Source organism: Pholcus phalangioides, unplaced genomic scaffold, assembly GCF_987345545.1.
Source record: "Pholcus phalangioides strain wild (caught in Gottingen) unplaced genomic scaffold, Ppha-v1.0 ptg000039l_1, whole genome shotgun sequence".
Classification (NCBI taxonomy): domain Eukaryota; kingdom Metazoa; phylum Arthropoda; class Arachnida; order Araneae; family Pholcidae; genus Pholcus; species Pholcus phalangioides.
Window position 1 is genome coordinate 7,791,912 of NW_028301625.1, and position 20,796 is coordinate 7,812,707.

Here is a 20,796-nt window from a genome sequence, read left to right on the forward strand (position 1 = left end):
AAGATATAGCCCCATTACAAAAAAATAAAAACAATTAGATTTAAGACGTGACAATCGAGAACTCAAAATACAACCCTTTGAATAGACAGGAATCGATTTGGGGGGGGGGGGTCTAAATATTTAGCGAGATATGATAGTCGTTAATTTAAAAAAAGTTTGTTGGCTTACTGATATCTGGCTCCTTTCTCTGGGAAATGCACCGAAGACGGGTTTACTGTAAGCTCATCGAACGAGATGTTAGCCTGAGGATGGGGCCTCTGCCCTTGGGCTGTCTTATGGGGGCAGAGGCCCCAGGAGCATCGTCTTCGGATGGTCGCCCCTGGTGGATCGCTTCAGCAGGGATGACTGATGTTGGATGTGGATGGAGAGAGGTGGCCACGGGAGAGTTGTCATGAGAGGTGGTGGCCCAGGAGTCCCAAAGCAGAATGTTTAGCACTGTTCTGCGATGAGTCCTCAGCTGACTGGAGATGTTCTGTGGTAAAAATCCCCATACATGTAATAGTGTGGTTTTTTTTCCACTTTTTCTTAAAATTCTTCCAAATTGTTCTGCGACGTACGTCGCAGATTTTGGCACATTCTGCTTTGGGGCCCAGGAGCATCATCTTCAGAGGTGTGACCCCTGGTGGATGGCTTCTAGCAGTGTTGACCAATGTTGGATGGAGAGAAGAGGCCTCGGGAGAGCCGTTATGAGAGGTGGTAGCCCAGGAGCAGCATCTTCTATGATCTACCCGTGTAGAGGTGGACGTTCCTTAGTATGGAAAACATTGCATGCCCCCTCATGTTCTGAGAGGAGTCTCGTCTTTTGCGCCTATCTACCCCGCAGTACCCCCGAGGAAAAAGCCTCATTTGCAACAGCTTTATCCCGAACTTCCCAGTTTTGACCTGGCCCACCTGATTGGTTGCAGAAGTTTCACGTGACAGCAACGTCAGGCCTTCACTCTCTTTCGGCAAAAGCCAGTGGAAAAAATGACTCACTTGGGAGGGGAGTGATAACAAAATGGCCAAAATGCGTGTCTGAAAATGTGGAATTTTTGTGCGCTTGCACGTGGTATTTTGTGGAACAGCCACACTCAAGGGGCCAAAGAGCCGCATCTGGCTCGCAAGCCGCTGTTTGCAGACCACTGTCCTAAACTATGTCACTATTCATAACATTTCAGATAAGTGAACATATTTAAAAATATTTGAATCATTATTTTCGTGAAACTTTTCGGCATGGGACAAGTGCGAATCCAGAGGGGGTGATAGGAACAGTCGCCCCTCCCAAGAGCTGAATAATATGAATAAATTTTATCTGCCCTGTAAAATATGGGATTATCTGATGCACCTATTAAATAAGGGGTCATTCAAGTATTACGTCAGCATGGATGGGGGAGGGGTTTTCCGATTTCCTGACTTTTTATGACAGGGGGAGGGGGGTTTGAATGATGCTTATGGCATCAACCCCCCTTTATAAAAATATAAAATATTCTTAATGGCATCTCCACTGAGTGTGCCAAAAACAAAGAAAAACATTTCCCTTGTTTGTTTGTGACACCTGAACTAATAGTCCACCTATTGATAAGTCCTCTATAGAGCCACTTTAGTTATCTCTAAATGTTCAGCGGATCCTTTAAGTGATCTGGAAATGTGCTCAGGTAGCTTAAGTGCTGTGTAACTGTGCTGCGCATCACTCAAATGATCCATAAATATGACGCACATCACTTAAGTTATCTAGAAATGTGCCGCAGATAGTTTGAGTGATGTAGAACTGAACTATGGGCCTCTTAAGTGCTCTAAAACTGTGCCACATGTAACTTAAGGGATCTCCAAATGTGCCACGGACCGCTTAAGTGTTCTAGAACTGTGCCGCAGGTAAGGTTGTTTGGTTTAAACCATGATTTTAGCCAAGTGGTTTTTTCTTAAAAACCAGTCTGGTTTTTTTTCGAAAAATCACATAAAAGTGACCCAAATATAATTTTTCCCCTTGAAAAATATCATATTGGTTCATTATTAGCCAAAATGTTTCATTCTTACCACATTTCTATTCTTGGGGTACATTCTGATGGTATATCTTTAAATGGTGTAAGATGATATAAGTGGTTTTTTTTTTTTTTAAATCTCATAAAAGTGGCCTAAATATAAATTTTCTTTCACATTAAGTATCTCAGTTGCTAAAAATTGTATACAGTACCAAAATTGTACACAGTTTTTTTCCTTCACAAAGAAGCAGCAACAGTAGTGACTTCACCGTCATGCTAAGGGCAGGTGGGTCTTATAATCCAAAAAGACACCAGCTGCCCCCTATAGGACAAGGACCAGTGTACTAGTAGTTACATTACCTCACAGACATTTTCATTTTCTTTCCATAGGAAGCAGCACAACTCATACTGTATTTCACCACCAGGTTTATTATTGAATTTATTATTATTATTTTTACATATTTTCAGCATTACTCCCAGTTAATCAAGATTTTACTGAACAGTAGTAAAAGCCCAAGATTGGCCAGTTTGTGAAGTAGCCGGTGATCCCTGTTCAAATAATTTTCAGTTAGAAATTCCTTGAAACATGGACTGGGTCACTATTTGGTTAGGATGTACAGTAGTGAGTGATTTATGAAAAAATAATCAGCTATATACAAGGTTAAAGTTCTGATTCCAAAACACGAATCAGAACTGCTGGTCAGAATAGCTTGAAAATTTGTACAGGTCCATTGCATAAAACAATGGAATTTTCTTTGGTGAAAGAAAAAAAATGTTTTAAAATGTACAATTGGGAGATATTGCACTACCCAGCAGCAGTGGTATAATCTGTTTTGCACAACCACGTAATTTTGGCGTTTCAACAGCATCAGTGTGTCAATAGCAGGGCTGGACGAGTCCCAGATGCTAGGACGACTAGAAAATTGGTTTTAGCGCCTATATAAAATTTTATATGCACCATTGCTAAAATGAAGTGTAAGTATGAAACAATTGTTTTTGATTTCGTAATAATGTGTCTTTCAACATGAGAATTTGGGTTATAAAATCCCGGAAAAGTAAAAAAACACTACTAGGACTTCTAGAACTTTTTTTTTCGATTTGTCCAGCCCTGGTAGATAGCACAACTTTTATCAAGATGCACATTGTAACACTAGTGAAGCAGCTGCTGAAGAACCATTTTGACAATAACAAGATGACACGACACTTGGCTGCCATGTTCCCCTGACAGGTGAACGCTACTATAACCCTTGCAACTTTTGATTTTGAGGATATCCCAAAATGTTATGTGCAGTAGTGGAATTGCAAACTGGTGAATTGACACATCCACATCATTACCATGGCATGTAGGCCTACTCTGATCTGTTGTTGAACAAGCATTTCTGTTCTTCCACCTCGCAGCCAGAACACTGTGGACATTTCTTGTGTAATTTGTAGTATTTTGTTTAAATGACTTAATTTTTGTGATGTTTCCATGAATTATAAAATTGCGCCATGTGTTGGCTTCCAAGAAAATTACAGCGGCTTCAAATCAAAGTATTCCAGGCTTTTTCTAACGAAAAAAACAAACTTTATTCGAACTTAGAACATTAACATGCGTAGCCTAAATATGACTACTTTACTCTGCCATTTCTCAATCAATTCTCCTCTGTGTTACGGTTCAAATTAATGTTCTCGAACAGTTGCTCGTTACTTGAGCTCAAAGTCACGATACATCTTTTCATTTTCAGTAGCTGCTCGATAGCTTCCTACATGTGGTAATTACATTATGATTTTGCCTTGACTGGCCATCATATCCACTCTGCGAGCAAATTTCCCATGTGCTGAATGAGTACAGCATCATCTATTTTACATTTTAAAGTATTTTTTCCCCTTCGCCATACAAAATTCCATTGCCTCAGGAACATTCCTGCATAATTTTCAAGTCATTCTGACTGGTGATTTTTATTTTACAGTGTTTCGAAATCAGAACTTTAGTTATAATCACCATGTATATTGCAAATCATTGCTAATTAATCTGCATTAATCATGCTTCATTAAACACATTGTATTTGCCTAGTTTTTATAGTTTTTGAAAAATATAGTCCTAATTAAAAGCAGTGAAAGTATTTAAGGAAAACATCTTTATTATAGGGTTAGGTTAGTAACAATTCTCAAATACAAAATATTTCCTTGAGTTAAGTTGTAAAATAACCTAATTGCAAAAGTTGGTTTTTATTAAAATGTAAGAAGGGTCATTCCATGTCAAATCACCCAGCCATGACACCCATAGTCTCAGATTTCAATGATTTTTTTTTATTTGTTGCTTTTACCATCCTTATTAACCGTGTGAAATATTATTTGCATATACATAAAACTTTTTGAGAAAAAAATTTTGAAATTTATGAAAAAATGATGCAGATGACCCCCCAAAGCAGAATGTGCCAAAATCTGCGACGTACGTCGCAGAACAATTAGCGCTACTGCAGAACAATTCGGAAGAATTTTAAGAAAAAGTGCAAAAAACACTATTACATGTATGGGGATTTTTACCGCAGAACATTTCCAGTCAGCCGAGGGCTCGTCGCAGAACAGTGCTAAACATTCTGCTTTGGGGCAGATGACTTTTCCGAGGCTCAATTTTTAATTGGCATTGTTTGAGAAAATAAATCATAACTTTTTCAATTTTCAATATATTCAAGTGAAATTTTCACTAAAGTGTTCACAAAAACATACAGAATATAAATAAAAAATAATTCATATGCTTGCATTTGAAATTTACATGCAAAAAAATTATGTAAACTTTGTGGTTGTGGAATTTTTCGTTATTGTATTTTTAGACCGCTGTGGTGGTCGAGTGGTTATATTGCCGGACTCGTGATGCAAGGATCCGGGTTCGAACCCCACAGTGGTGGTCGGCTGAAGTTGGTTTTCTGTGGTTCCCAACTTCAAGGCGCAAATGCGAGCCGATCTCCCCGTTAAAAAGTCTCGCCGCAGAGAGCAACAGTCCTACAACGGTAAATCATTCAACCATAACACTTCACTCATAGTTAGTAAAACTGGGGGCAGATGACAGCAATACACATAACAAGCATTACACAGAAACAAACTTTACGTCAGGTTGCACTACACGTACATGCATATTCCCGCATATACCGATTCGTTGGGGGGTTCCGCGTGGGGGGGTGCATGTGTGGTGTAGCAGTAGTAGGTAGGGGCTCGGGGATCCATGATGTTCTTAAGTCAGCTACCTCGTTGGGCAATTTGCCTGTTGTGGCATTGTATTTGTATTTGTAGATCAGAGGCACAGCAGTTACCAAAGCAACTTTTATTTTAAATTTCCCCTAAATATATGAAGTAAAATACTGGAGAAAAAAAATAATGGTTTTTTGACCGTTAATACGTTTATTCTGGCTCGCAACACTAAATTCATCGAAATAAGACTGGATCGTTCGATTTCAAATCATTCAACTAGACACTGAAATGTGCAACCCATCATCCCAGATTCCAATTATTATTTTTTGTTTATTACTTCTACCATGCTTGTTGACCATGCAAAATTTGTATATTTCTCAAATTATGAAGTCATTTTACCAAAACAGTTTTAAATTGTTTTTAATTTGATTTTTACAGCATATATTTTAATAAACATATATTTAATATATATGATAAATATGAAATAGTTATGCTTGTGTGGCAAAAATTCTACATTATATTATTTAATGTAGGCCTATAGGTTTTTCCCAAGAAATAATTTAAAATTGCTGATAAAAAGCCAGAATATGAGGCATGAAATCACAAAGAATGAAATAATTATCAGATACAACCTGATTGTTGTAGCTGAGGCAGATGGAAGAGAGTAGAATTAAAACCTAATGCATATAATGCCTGGTGGTGATATATTAGATGTGATGTTTCTTGTTGTGATGATAATTGTAAAAAATAATTTATTCTGTGAAGATATAAACTATGGCACACTGGCCTTTGTCTTTCGGAGGGCAGCTGGTGTCTTATTTAATTACAAGACTATCATCCCAGCAGGTGATGATAAAGTCACTGCTGCTGCTTCATTGAGAAAACCAAAACAAAAATGTTATAACTAAACTGCCTTCCCCCATCAAATGATGCAAGTCTCAATTATGATCTTGCAGATCTTGACAGAGAATGTGCTCCATAAAGTAACCTACTTCAGGGTTAGCAAATTTCTTATAACATAATTTCATGAGATGAGCTAAATATTTAATATCATTTTGGAATTCAAAGCAAAATGTCAGAAAAGACACTTGAAATTTATAGTGTTGGAAAAGAAACTGGGTCTGACTGTCATAAAAAGTGTTATGCAAAAGTGAAAAATCTGTTACCCATTACATCATTGGATCCATCGGACAACAATCTTTTGATCTTGAGGAGTGGAGAAGTTCTGAACATTTATCTACTGTGTGTTCACATCATAGAACTTTTTTCTCAAAGAAGTATGAAATATACCCAAAAGCATGCTTTAATCCTTTTAAATGTCATGAGAAAAAATAACGAAAGGTTTAAAGATATTAAACTTGTATTTTTCACAGAAAATAAATGAAATAGATGATTTTACAAAATCAATTTAGGGCAAAAAATATGCCATGCTTGTAGGGACAAAGGGAATGAACACATCAATAAATTAGGTGAAGAAACTGAATGCTGTGAAGAGATAAACAGTGATATTGATGTAGAAATAAGTAACTTGGAAATGTCAATTTCTAAACAAGAAACACTTGAAGAAATAAATTCATCTCTACGGAACATAGAAGAGTCATCAGTTAAACTTCATAGGGTATCTCCACAGTGCAGGTCAAACTATGCCAAAAGAAAAGTTGAATCTGCCTATAACACTTTAAAATCAGAGGTTTGTAAAGTTTTTGAAAAAGAATTACCAGAAAATGAATCTTAAAGCACACTTAATGAAGATATTAAACAGAAAGCAAATGATATTATTTTGATAGAGTTAATTCGAAAAAAGACTCAATTTAACCATCACAACAAGGGAAAAGTTTCAAATTTTAACTCTGGCCCCTGCTTCATGGAATAAGGAAAAAAATCTGTGAAGAGTTCAATGTCACTGAATATGTTGTGCAAAAAGCAGGAGAGCTTTTGTAAATGAAAAAGCAAAGATGAGCCATTGTGTTTTTATCATAAAAAGAATCAAAAATTAAATTTCAACGATTTTTTTGCAATCTAATTTTTTAATGCAAAGGTTTAAATTTTCTTTCCTAGTCATAATCTACATTTTTTTGTGAGCATTTTAGTTGAAATTTCATTTGAATGTATTGAAAATCTGCAAAGTTATGAAATATTTTCACAAATAATATTGCTTGAATGGTTAGCCTTAGAGACGTCATTTGTGAGGTTAGAAAACAATTTTTTTCTCAAAAAGTTTTAGAGATATGTACATGAAATTTTGCATGGTCAACAAGGATGGTAGAAGTAATAAACAAAGAATAATAATTGGAATCTGGGATGATGGGTTGCACATTTCAGTATCTAGTTGAATGATTTGAAATCGAACGATCCAGTCTTATTTCGATGAATTTTGTGTTGCGAGCCAGAATAAACATGTTAACGGTCAAAAAACCATCATTTTTTTTCTCTAGTATTTTACTTCATATATTTAGGAGAAATTTAAAATAAAAGTTGTTTTGGTAACTGCTGTGCCTCTGATCTAAAAATACATTAGAAAAAATTGTATTTTTAGACTTTGTGTTTGTGGAATTTTTCGTTAGAAAAAATACAATTTTTTCTAACGAAAAATTCCACAAACACAAAGTTTACATAATTTTTTTGCATGTAAATTTCAAATGCAAGCATTTTTTCATAAATTTCAACATTTTTTTTTGCAAAAAGTTTTAGAGATATGCAAATAATATTTCACACAGTTAATAAGGATGGTAAAAGCAACAAATAAAAAAAGTATAATTGAAATCTGAGACTATGGGTGTCATTTTGGCATTTTGCCGGGTGATTTGAAATGGAATGACCCAGAAATATTTATAGATTAATTAATATGGGAATTATGTTAATTACAATAATAAACATTTTATTTTCAATAATTATTAGAAATTTAATGATTTTTCAGAAATTTTATTGTTCCACTGGTCACTCAAGCTGTTTGTAAATGTGCCGCTTAGTTCATTTTCACAAAATTAGGTTTGGTTGCCTGGCCATATCACATACACCCAAGGTCCACATATAATATGCAGACCATGGGTTGAACGTATATGGCTCGTTCAGGTGTGCAGGTCACAATGAATTTCTTAAAGAGAAAGTTTGAAAAATAGCCTTGAAATAGCATTGAAATTAACAGAAATTTATAATAACATATAAATGCATTTTCTTCCGATATTTTCATTTTTTGTATTTTTTTTTTTTTTGCATTAAAAAATAAATTTTTTGATTGTCGGGGGGGGCCATGAACTCCTATGCCCTCCCCCGCAAGTACATCTCTGATCGCAATATGCGTTAGAAGGTAGGGGCAGTGCTGACGAAAGTTTGTTGACAGGGGTGTCAGAGTTTTGCTGACTTTTGCTAACAAGGGGTAGGGCGTCAAAAATGGCTAAAAATCTGCTGACGTAATACTTGAATCACCCCTAAGTAGCTTTTCTGAGACATCACCCTGGGTTCACCCACCTCCGCTTCATTTGCAGCTGAAGGTGATTTTGCCTCTCTATTTACAGCTGAAGATGCCATAACATGAAAATTCAAGCATTTCCATTTTTACTTCAGGAAATGGAAGATAGATGGCAGCATGAACACTAAACAAGTGCAGCTCAATAACTCAAATATGCTAGAGCCAGGCATACACTCAGAAAGTACAAACTAAGTGTTATAGGGAAAAGGGCTCCACTGAGAAATCAACTTTACAAAGTACCTAGACTCGTCAATGCTATAATAACAGGCTTTTAATACGGTTATATATCTCGTTAATGTTGCTTAAAGGGTTAAATTCAAAACATTTTGTGCTGCTCTCAGCCTGCACACACAATTTAGTAACTACACAAAGAAAGTTTTAGGCACCAATACCAATTTTATAGTCGCCACGGCAACCTTGTGCCTGGATTTGTCCAGCCCTGCATTACACTATAGGCGATTCGAAAAATATCACTGAGAGGGATTTATCATTGTAGCAAGGTTTCACTGTGTATAGTCCAATTAAAATAATCTCTTTTTCCTTGTTTCCTTAGTAATTGTAGATCCCACTTTTAGTGAATCTTGCCATGGGGAAGGAAAAAAATGCATTTTAAGAAAAACAAGATAATAAACATTGAAGGAGTTAAAAATTCAACTTCTGTAAAACAACAGGCTGTATATTTTTCCCAAGCCAGAAACACTGCATCACCAGAAAAATTCTGGTATATAAAAAAAAGAGTTGTGAATAGCCACGTGTGAAAATTAAGCCTCAATTTAATTCTAAGAAGGCATAATCACCCAGGTCAATTTTCATTTCACCAGCAAACAATTTTTATTTTCATTCATACTGTAAGTTAATGTAAACTTATCATTTTTTTAAATAATTTTTTTTTGCATTCCATGTAAGCGATTCATTTTATTTTTTCTTTTCATAAAAAGATTATTTCAAGTGTTCATTATAAACATCAGTTTTTTGTTTTCTTTTTCCAGCCAAAAAAGAAATCTGGAATTTCCAAAAAACATAATCCCGACAAACCGTGGTAAGTAAATCTTAGTTTTTTTTAGTCATTTTTCAAATTATTATATTTCTTGACATACCTGCCACAATGCTTACTATTTAAAAACTTTCAGAGCTTGTAACAGTTTTGTTCATTTGACTTTTATTTTCTGAATGGACATTGCTAACAAAAAAAAAAATTCACACATTGGCAATTTACTGACTTGTGTGATATAATCTTGACTTGGTTCACAAAAAATGTGACTTCAACTGCAAGTATCATTTCGCAGCAACAGACAGATACCTATGGAATAAACATCATGAATATATATTTTATGTATTTCTGAACTTATAAAATAGCTGCATCAGAAAATAAGTGCCTGCTATTATACCGTCTTTCAGCACAAGTACTCAAAATCACTCTAAAAACACAATGTTCCCAGAAGCCAATGGGTCAGTAAAACAAATTTCCCTCAGATTCCATTTGTTCATGATATTTTACTGAACATCAAAGATTAAAAATTGTCAATTGACATCCATTTTACATGCTTACTCTTGAAAATCATAGTACCAAATCTTATTATCACCAAGCCCTTATGCACTTGAGGTACCCATGCATCTTATGCATCGAGAAGGCAATGGGGAGCAACATGGTGTTTGCAAACAACAGGTGTCAGATGTCTTGTCTAAGTCAGTTTTACAAACTTATCTATCTTATCATCATCCTCTGAAAAAACAATCCTGTCACCCCTTCCCTTTCAGTAAGCAAACCCATAAGATCCCATGTTGCATCTATAGTTTCTTCCCTCCCTTACCTCTTAATCTCCCCCTAAAGAACAATATTGCTCACTTTTTGGAACACTGGCATAGACATTATGTGAACCAGTTTGTGGCACTGTAAGATATTTTACAAGTCATTTTACTGCACCACAACAAAATATAGAATCAAGAAATACGGGCAATTTTTGAAATGATTTTATAACAAGTACCTCTTTCAGATAACCAAAACTCTCTTAATCAGGGTAAAATGCTTGTATTATCACAAAAATGAGAACTTTGCCTGGTTTTAATTTACACACAAAAAAAAATTGACACGCTTTTAAGACAAATAAAATTTTAATTGGTCAACTGTTCAATGGATTTCGGCTCTATAATGGAGAGCTATTTCCAACCAGAGGAATTGGGTGAGAAATGAAGGCTCCATCTATCAGTGGTCTCCTCAGGCTCGGTAGGTAAAGAACTTGCTTCTAACATTGTAAGCCCGGATTCGAACCCATCAAATGTGATGGTAACTTTCACAGTGGAAGACGAGCATCTTACCACGGCACCACTCGGGCGCTCACACAATGGAGAGCTGTCATCAGGACCTTGTGGTCAGAAATCACACAAGTGAGTCATTGAAGGGGTGATGTTTATGTTTGGTCATAGAGAGTTTGCCTATGTATTTGCTGAGGCCAAGTGGTTTTGGATGTCAATTGGGGTGCCATCTTTTACAATGAGTTGAAAATTCCGACTTGACTGAGGTTAATAAAGCCTGTCCAAGCTGACGAAATAGGTGGCGTGTTCCTTCCATCATTAACGAGGATATCCTGGCAAGTTCTGATGAAGTATCCCTCGAGAAAATTCAGTTCGGAATTATGTGTTGCATTTTTTTGAAAACAGTCGCTTTCTCAAAATCAAAATTATGTGAAAGTTGCCAACAGTGTTGGGCAATAGCCGAACTATTTGTCTGTTCCTTTTCAACATGCATTTTCAGTGAGACCTATGATTTCTTGCATTGGATCACCCACCCATCAACTTGCTAAATTCCCCGTCAAACTTCTGTCCTCTCTTTGCGAAAAGCATCATTTTACAGTAAAGAATTCCTCAGAATTCTTTTCCCATCATCCGCAACTCTCAACCAGACAATGCTACAATGATTTCTTTTAATATCAAATCCATGTTTACTAACATTCCTATCAGAAGAGTGATTCTCTTCCTAAAACAACGTCTGCAAGTATTCCACTTCTCCTCGTTTGAAATCGATGAAATATGTCAACTCACCCAACTTTGTGTATCACACAATTATTTCTCAGTTTTTTGAAAGTTTTACTACCAAACAGAAGGTCTTGCCATGGGCAACCCACTCTCGCCTATCCTCTGTGACATATATATATGGATTTTTTCGAAACAAAACTTTTGGAAACCCGCCACTTTAAACTTTGGATCAGGTAGTTGATGACATGTTTTCCTTAGTTGATGAGACTGATGTTAATGTCACTGAGTTATTCAATTTTATGAATACCATTGACCCCCATATTGAATTCACCTATCAAATAGAAACAATAATATGCTGCCTTTTGTTGATATGCTCATTAAAGAGACAGACACTTAATTTCATACATCTGTGTATTGTAAGCCATTTGCATGAAGATGTGTATCTCCATGCCACCTCATGCAAAATCCTTTCAGCCTCCCTCCAGAATGAACTCAATATCCTTCGTGGCATTGCTTCTGATCGTAGTTTTTCACCTTTTCTCATCCACAAGATCCTCAAAAAAATGACCCTGACACACACCACAAACTTGCTCCCAGCTGACTCAAAAAAGTTTTCTAATACTGTTGTTCCATTCGATTCTTCAAGTTTCATGATCTCATCTGAAGAAATTTGACTTTCATACAATATTCCAGCCAACAAATAAACTCACCTTTTCCCAACTCAAAGATCCTATCTCACCCTCCAAAGAATCTGGTATCTACTTCATCCCACGCAAGAATTGTGAAAAAGGGCCAGACTAGGGAAAATCTTAATATTCGAGTTTTCGAACATCAAAAGCATGTTGAGAAGGAACAGACAAATAGTTCAGCTATTGCCCAATACTGTTGGCAACTTTCACTTAATTTTGATTTTGAGAAACCATCTGTTTTCAAAAAAAGCAACACATAATTCCGAACTAAATTTTCTCAAGGGATACTTCATCAGAACTTGCCAGGATATTTTCGTTAATGATGGAAGGAACACGCCACCTATTTCGTCAGCTTGGACAGGCTTTATTAACCTCAGTTGAAACAGAATTTTTAACATTGAAAGTTGAAGTTCTTGAAATCGTAAGTAGGAAGGGATGAATTTTTTTCACTGTGAAACTGTAATAATATTTCTTGAAAAAATAACTAAGAAAAAGAATGTCAAAATACTTTGATTTTTACTCATCTCTTTTAGGGAAAAAAGCTTCATACCCCCCCCCCCCACCCCCCAGAAAAAAAGTATTTGCTTGCCAGTGTATAAAGGAAAAACCAGCATCCTGATACTTAACCATATTTTAATTTTAACAAATATGTTCACTCTTTCAATTTCATTTGAAACTTTTCCTTTTCTCTTTAGGTATGAGTTTTCCGATGAAGAGGATATAATTATGCCCCAGAGGTATGAAGTCATGGCAGGAAGGATTCAAAGTAGCTCAGAAGATGAGGAAGTTACTGCCAGTTAACCATTATTTCATGTATGACAAAAAAATCAGTGCCAGACATTCTTACAATTTTTATGCCATGTTTTTATAATAATGAAAATGTTTGCATAATTAATTGTCAGTATATTCTTGAGGTAGTTTCCTAGATTATAATATTAAGTGCCATTAAAAAAGTTTTATATGTCATTGTGTGTGTGTAAATTTCATAAAATTTGTAATATTACTTTATAGAAATCAGATGAAAATGTATTATCTTTTCATCTTTCTGGATTGTTTGTAATCTTCTAGTGAAGAGGTTGGAGTTCCTGTGTAGTATATGAATGTCATATTGATTATGATCACATGCTAAAATGTTGTCGTTATTCATATTGTGTTGTTGTATAAGTATTTATGATATTTAAAGAAAAGCAAACCAGAAAAAACAAAGTTTATGCAATATAAAAGTTTTCTTTTTCATCCAGTTTTGGTAGTTTTTTTTTTAAATAAATTTATGCTTGAGATAATTTATTTTGCTTCACAATAGTAACTTTTCTGCACTTCAAGTGCAATAAAAAAAAAAAAAGACCCACAGCTATAAGACCTGATAGCTGATTCTGAAAAGCAGAAATCAATTTATGACAGGATTCTAATTCAAGTTTTGTACTTCCGAATGTTGGTACACTAGCCATTCAACTCTTTCAGAGTTGAAAGAACACATTTGAATAATTAAAAAGACCGTATCTACATAATTGAATAGAATTGGATGTGAAAGTTCAACATTGCTGCAAAAAAAGAAGCTTGAAACCATTTATTCAGTAACAATTACATATGAAGCTGAATGATATATTTTATGTTTTTTGATTATATCCGAGGGATCAGAAATTTTTAATGTTAATTGAGCTGCTATTTCTTCAGCACTGATGAGTAAAAAGCATTTAATACATGTCAGCTTGATTCATGATGAATTTCATTGAATATGGCATAATACTTAATAGTTGACAGCAAATCATCAATGATTCAGCTGCTTCCATTTGTGATAATTGATCTGGCAGAAACATTTACCTAAGCATCATAAATCAATGACATCAATATATCAAAGGAGGCAAAATATTGATAACTGGCATTCTATATTTTCTTGTTTTTAACACTGAATGATGATTTTTTGGCATATCTTGATTTTTTTTAGAACAATTCAAAAATAAATCTTTAATTTAACAAAATTAAAAACTTTTAAAAACTTAACTAAATTTAACTCATACCACATATCTTTAAACTCTTTGATAACCTCTATATGCATGTGATTTATTTCATAGATTCTTGTATAACTTTTTTTGCACAGTGCAACATTCTTATTTATTTCTGAATTGATTTACGAGTCTCTGCATTTTTAATTAGACATTTTCAATGAAAGTTCGTCCATATAAACTGTAGTTTCCAGATGCATATTCATATTATTAACCCCTTAATTGTTTAATTTTCTTTTTTTTACCATGGTAGAATTTACCCTTCCCCTAGAAAGTCACAAAAAATAGAATCTTGGTTTACACTGAGGAAACAAGAAAAGAAGTAAGTGGTACACAGATAAAATGAGTTTTCATCTTGTTTTGGTTCAATATCAAGACCAGTTTTGTTGATATTAAAGCTGGGTTGATACAAGATACACAGTAGTGTAACTCACTCTGATATTTTCATGTACAGCCCATAAACTAAAACAATAAAGCAAAAAAATTAATTTGGGGAATGATCAAAAAAAATTTTCCCCTTCTGTTTGTAAAGTTGTGTTTGATATCGTTATCAGGCAAATGGCAGAGTACCAATATGCACTTCCATACTGCTGCTGACTTGATATGTTGAAACCATGCAAGAGGTTGAGGAGATAAATATTTGTGAACAAAGCTTATATATATATATATATTTTTTTTTTTTTGAATGTGACTGGTTTGTCTTTACTGCATAGGTCCTTTCATTCTGGTAAAATAAATTATATCATCTTAAAATGTCTCACATATTTATGGTAAAAATTCATTGAAAGATTAAATTTTATATGCTTCATATTTTGGGTTTATATGCTTCCTTCACATAACTTTTTGCCATTTCCTGAAGAATTTTAAAAAAAAGTCATGTTTTGTTGTTCCTTTCCAATGTTCCAGTCTATAGAAAGGTGATGAAAATATTTGTTAGATTTAGATTAATCTTTACTGTTTGAATGTATGTATAATAATAGCTTGTGTATTATTTGTAATATTTGCTACTATGAAAAATGATACTGATAATTCTCAGGGAAATTTGAGCAAAATTACCTTTGCAATGTTTTTGTATTGCGGCATACCTTTGTACATTTATATGATTTTGTAGAAATGTTTGTAAAGTTGTCAGGTTTTTTTAATGTTTTTGTTTTGTAAATTTGGAAGAACAATGATTAGTGTATATGTGGAAGTGTGCCCCCACCTTAAGAAGAAAAAAATGAAGACGGGTATTTTTTTACTCTTTTTATATCTCCCTATTTCTGTAGCATGTATCTGTTGTTAACGATATACCCATCTATGTATACATACAAATATATATTTATTTATTTACTGTGTGTACTTGCAGTTTCACAGTAGATGCTTATTATTCACACAAATAACTCTCCAACTTATCTGTTCTCTTAAAATCACAGATTCATGAATTTAATATGAAGTTATTTGATGAAAAGAAATTTTTTTATTATAGAAGTGACTAAGAAAAGAGTGGGTGATGAGCTATAAATTTTTTCTCTTGCATGCACAATGATATCAGTATAAGAGAAAGCTATTTATTCTGAAGGAAGTGGGTTTGTTAACTTGCGTGTGAAGTTGCAATATTTCTAGTTAAGGAGATTTATGCTAATTTCCTATTTGATGTGAAATCTTTGTTTTGGAATCATCACATTATGAGGGCAGAATGGTTTGTTTTGAAGAATTAAATCAGTTTTAAAAGATGATTGTACATGTTTCAAATTTCTCATAATGTCTGCAAATGATCTGTACCAAATTTTAATGCTGATGCACCAAATCGTGTATTTTAAAATAATAAAAAGAAACCGGTAGTATTTTTCCAATTATTTGTTTTCACTCATTATTTATTTTTATGACATTTGAATCTACCAAGCAATTTTTTTCATGTGTGTAACTTATATGCCCTGAGTTAAAAATGTTATTAGGTAGATAAATTTGATGGGGTTAGAAGATATTTCTAAAACATCTATTCACATATTTTATACGCTGTGCAATAATTAGTCATAATACTGTGGAAATCAGCTTTTTTGTGAGAGTTGTGTTTAGAGTACGGGTGGTTATTTTAATTTTAGAACAAAATTTTTTAATAGTAACCATGTTCTGGATAACGAGTTGCATATTGAAACCCAAATTTAACAATTATTGTTGCAGACTAGCACAAACTGTTATCAAATTAAGAAAACTCCAAAAAAGTGTGTGTATACATATATATATATATATAGTATGCATAGCATGCACTGCAAATTACTGGTGAACCGTTGATCGCCAGAGGCATACTTCCAACTAGAAGTATCCAAATAATGTGTGGACCTCAGATAAGTCATTCATATTGCAAGTTGTATAATTATTAAAAATTAACTTTTTATAAAGACACCCCGTACTCAAAAACTCAATTAGAAAGTTGTTATCCTGTCTCTCCTAAGGCCAAAAAAAAAATTCCACGTTTCTAAGTGCAATATTTGCTGAGATATTTGAATTCAAAAAATGAAGAAAGGTAGACAAACAAGAAAGAGCATAAAAAATGCAGGTGAAACGCGTTTCACCCCATTTATCTTGTTTTTTCTCAACTTTTCTATGTTTTTCTAATTTTAATATCTCAGTGAATATTGCATTAAGAAACAAATTATTTTGGCCCTATTAGAGGCAGGGTAACAACTTTCTAATTGGGTTTGAGAACAGGGTGTTCGTATAAAAAGTTAATTTTTTTTTAAATTTTAACCTGTCCTGTGTTTCTGATTTAATATTACGTCAGGAGTTGAATGAAAGAAATGAAAACCCCATTCCTTCACTGCTATTTTTGTGCCACATGTGTGTGTTTAACAAAGCAAAATACGTTCTCTTTTTTCACTCACAATCATCTTTTTTCTTGCTTGTCTTTGTCTGAGGGGATGTACTTCAAAATAAATATGTAGAGAAAAGACATGAACATATGGCAATACACTTTTCCTATGCACATTTTCTGTTCTCAGAAATCATATGAAGTGCTATATGAAATTAAATATAATTCACATTATTTTTAATGGTGATAATTTCGATGACAATAACTTGTTCATTTTTGACGTGATGTTATGGTTCCTTAACTTATCTACTCTCATTCAGTTCAACTCAGTTGACTATAAGTTAAGTGGAACTGCAAAAAAAATCAAATCATGTCGATGTCTGAATTTGCCATATTATTTCATATTTTGTCCGACGTTCAGAGCTTCTCCCCTCCCGCTTAGATGGGTTAAAGCTGCAGCAGCACATGGCCTCAAACTTTGATGGGCTTCGCACTTAATGAAAAGAAATGGTCTTTTCCTTTTTTTCTAATAAAAAAACGATTTGGTGCTGCTTTCCATCTATGACAAATCAATAAAGGCCTACGTTATACAATGAGAGATCTCTCGCTAAAATACCCCCCCCCCCCTCCTTGGCACTGAGAACTTTTAATCCATTATGTAGTGAAATACTATGCATTAAAGCTCTATTTTATGGGTCCAAAAAAAAGAAAACAGGGAATGATCATTATGGGAAGTTTTTCCGTGTAAGAAGCTAGAGAAAACTATTTGTATCTGTGAAAGGGGTCTGTTTCTGATCTATACTGCTATGCATAGTGCAAGAATTTGAAAGCTCTTATCAAAACTAATTGATCAAAATAAATCTACACTTTTCAATAAAAAAAATCTCATAAATGGTACATAAATATCCAGCTTTCGAAGGTAAATACTAACATCAGGTCCTTGCTGAGAAGATATTATTCTTGTCTTTGATTTATGCATACGTACAAAAAACATGTTTCATGCCACTTTCAAGCTAGGCAGAAAACTATAAATTCACCAAACATTTACTCATAGACATCCCCCAGTCTCCGTGTGCTGTATCTATACCTTGTCTATTATTGTTGTGTTATCTTAAAAAAATCTGTGTTATATATTTATCTTTACACACAAATAGCATCATGAAAACCAGTTTGCAATCCATACGGAAAAAAAATCTAACTAGACATCTCTTTTCCCTCATTACTGCACATTGATGTAATCGTATCTTTCTTCTTTGGCTAATTTCTGCTCAGAGAAAACTGAAATGCATTTTGTTTACAAAAATTGCTCGTATTTGTGACATTCGATGGGTTAATAATTACACAACCCCTTGTAATATGAATGACTTATCTGAGGTCCACACATTATTAGGGTACACTTTTTCAAATTGGAAGTGTGCCTCTAGGATCAATGTATTTCTAGCAAAACTGACTGTTTTCTCTAAAGCTAATTCATTGGCCTTGATAATTTAATCATTTGCATGCAAAATTTCAAGATGATTGGATTATTTTTTAACAGGCTCAAATTCATCAGAGGGGTTGGCTGCTTTAATATTTTCATGATGAAAATTCACAAATTCCAAACAGGTTGGTGTTCCTAACACAATAGGTGCTGTTTTCAGAGAGTATAAATGTAACTAATGTAACTCTGATCAGGGATCACATTTGCATTGGTTACAAAATTTGAATTCCTGGTTGCCAAATAAAGAAAACTTATGTATAATCTGCTGTAAAAATCTGCAAATCAGATGCTGTGGTCAGAAATGCACCCATAAAGCGCCAAAAGAAGTTCTGGTCTTTAACAACATCAATCAATGTCTGTATTTATTCAAGAGGCAATATGTCTTAAAGATTGTTGTTTTTTTTATGTGTATCACAAACCTTCACATCTTATATCATCCTTTGAAATAATGAAATACTTTTAAAATATTTTTGTTGACTGGATTAAAATTTTAAATAGGCTTTATTAGTTCACACAGAATGATACTGATAATATAAATGAACTATTTTTTATCTTCTCCTTTGCAGAAGCCACTGCAACTAATCGCCCACACATACAGGGTGATTCAAATTCAACGTACAAACTTTTATAGGGGAGATTTCACAACAAGTGCTCGAAGTTCTTACCATCCATAGTTATGCATACTTGAGGTTGCTGTAGTTGGAATGTTGCACTAGTCATTTAAAGTTCTGATTGTGTACAGAGAGCATGCAACAATTTACAAATGCTGAAATGGTGGGCATGCACCTTGCGTATGGTGCAGTTGATGGCAACGGAAGGGCTGTGGCAAGGTTGTATGCCGAACGGTACCCCAACTGACATGTACCTCATCACTAAATGTTTCAGAATTCGCACCGTAGCCTGTGGGAATACGGGACATTCTGCAGCAGCAAGCATGATACAGAGCAGCCACAAATGACACGCACATCTGCCTTGGAAGAGGAGACATTACGTTAAGTAGAAGAAGCTCCTGGTACAAACACATGAACCATTGCTCGTGATATTGCAGCATATCAATCCAGTGTGTGGCACACATTACACAGGGAGCATTTACATCCATATCATTTGCAACGGGTCCGGTCACTGCAGTCTGAGGATTATCCTCGATGTGTAAAATTTGTGTGCTGGTACTTGGACAAGAAGAACCTGGCATTTCCAATCTTCATTCTGTTCATGAATGAAGCCATTTTCTGTCGTGAAGGGATCTATAATGAATGAGCATAATATTCATGTGTGGAGACACAACAACCCACGAAGTATACACTCACATCCTGCTCAACAATGATTCTGAGTGAATGTATGGGCAGGTATTATTGGTGATTACTTAATCAGGCCATACCTCTTACCATCTGGACTGGATGGCCAAAAATATCACATTTTTCTGGAGGAGGTGCTGCCGGAATTACTTCAACATTGTTCCTGTGTCTGTTCTGCATGCAATGTGGTTCCAGCATGACGGGGCTCCAGCTTATTTTTTCCATGTTATACTTGATTACTTGAACATTACGTTTGTGCCTCAATGGATTGAGCATGATGGACCCGTCCCATGATCACCCGATTTATCTAGCCTGGATTTTTTTTTCTGGGAGACCCTGAAAGCCATGGTCTACAAGACTCCCATTCACTCTGACACCAACCTCATTGCAAGAATCTCTGTCGCAGTTGCAAACATCTGCAAAATGCTGGGTATTTTTGGGAGGGTTTGACAATCATTGCATCACCGTTGTGAAGCGTGCATAACTGTGGATGGTAAGAATTTTGAGCACTTCTTATGAAACTTAATGTGTGCGCTTACTGTCCTCGTGCAACTAAATGAAGAGTTCTTCCACCCATTATTGGCTTGACATTTCTGCATCTTTGTTTATCATCCAACTGATCAGGTTGGGGTTTCAGGTCATACATTCCTATGTTTTGTTTTTGTTTTTTCTACCTTCCCTAAAAGTTTTTACATTAAGTTTTGAATCACCATGTATACAAAGATGATGGTTAATGTTGTCGGGGGGCGGCTTGGGCCCCATGGGCCAGATACAAGTTTACGCCTGTGGAGTAATATACATGAATCAGTGACACGGAATGAAACATACATCCGATAAAAAATATAAAATGAGAAGTTAATTTTCAAGCATAATATCTTGTCAAAAAGAGCTATTGGGTTAATGTACAAAAACTACAATGCCAAATAAAATGATAATGAATTATATAATCACTAAGTTAATTATCATA

At 34.7% G+C, this 20,796-nt stretch overlaps 1 protein-coding gene across 2 annotated transcripts in view; it reads left to right on the top strand.

Moving 5' to 3' along the window:
• The window catches only part of LOC149065527 (uncharacterized), a 148,179-nt gene extending 134,593 nt beyond the window's left edge, over window positions 1-13,586 (top strand). The window contains exons 14-15 of one of the 2 annotated variants that reach the window (XM_089253422.1): window positions 9,588-9,637; window positions 12,956-13,586. In XM_089253422.1, coding sequence (XP_089109548.1) covers window positions 9,588-9,637; window positions 12,956-13,061 — 156 coding nt within the window. In that variant the 3' untranslated portion in view covers window positions 13,062-13,586. The remainder of the gene's footprint in view (window positions 1-9,587; window positions 9,638-12,955) is intronic. The other variant, XM_089253421.1, reaches the window with a different exon arrangement.
• The last annotated feature ends 7,210 nt before the right edge of the window (window positions 13,587-20,796 follow it).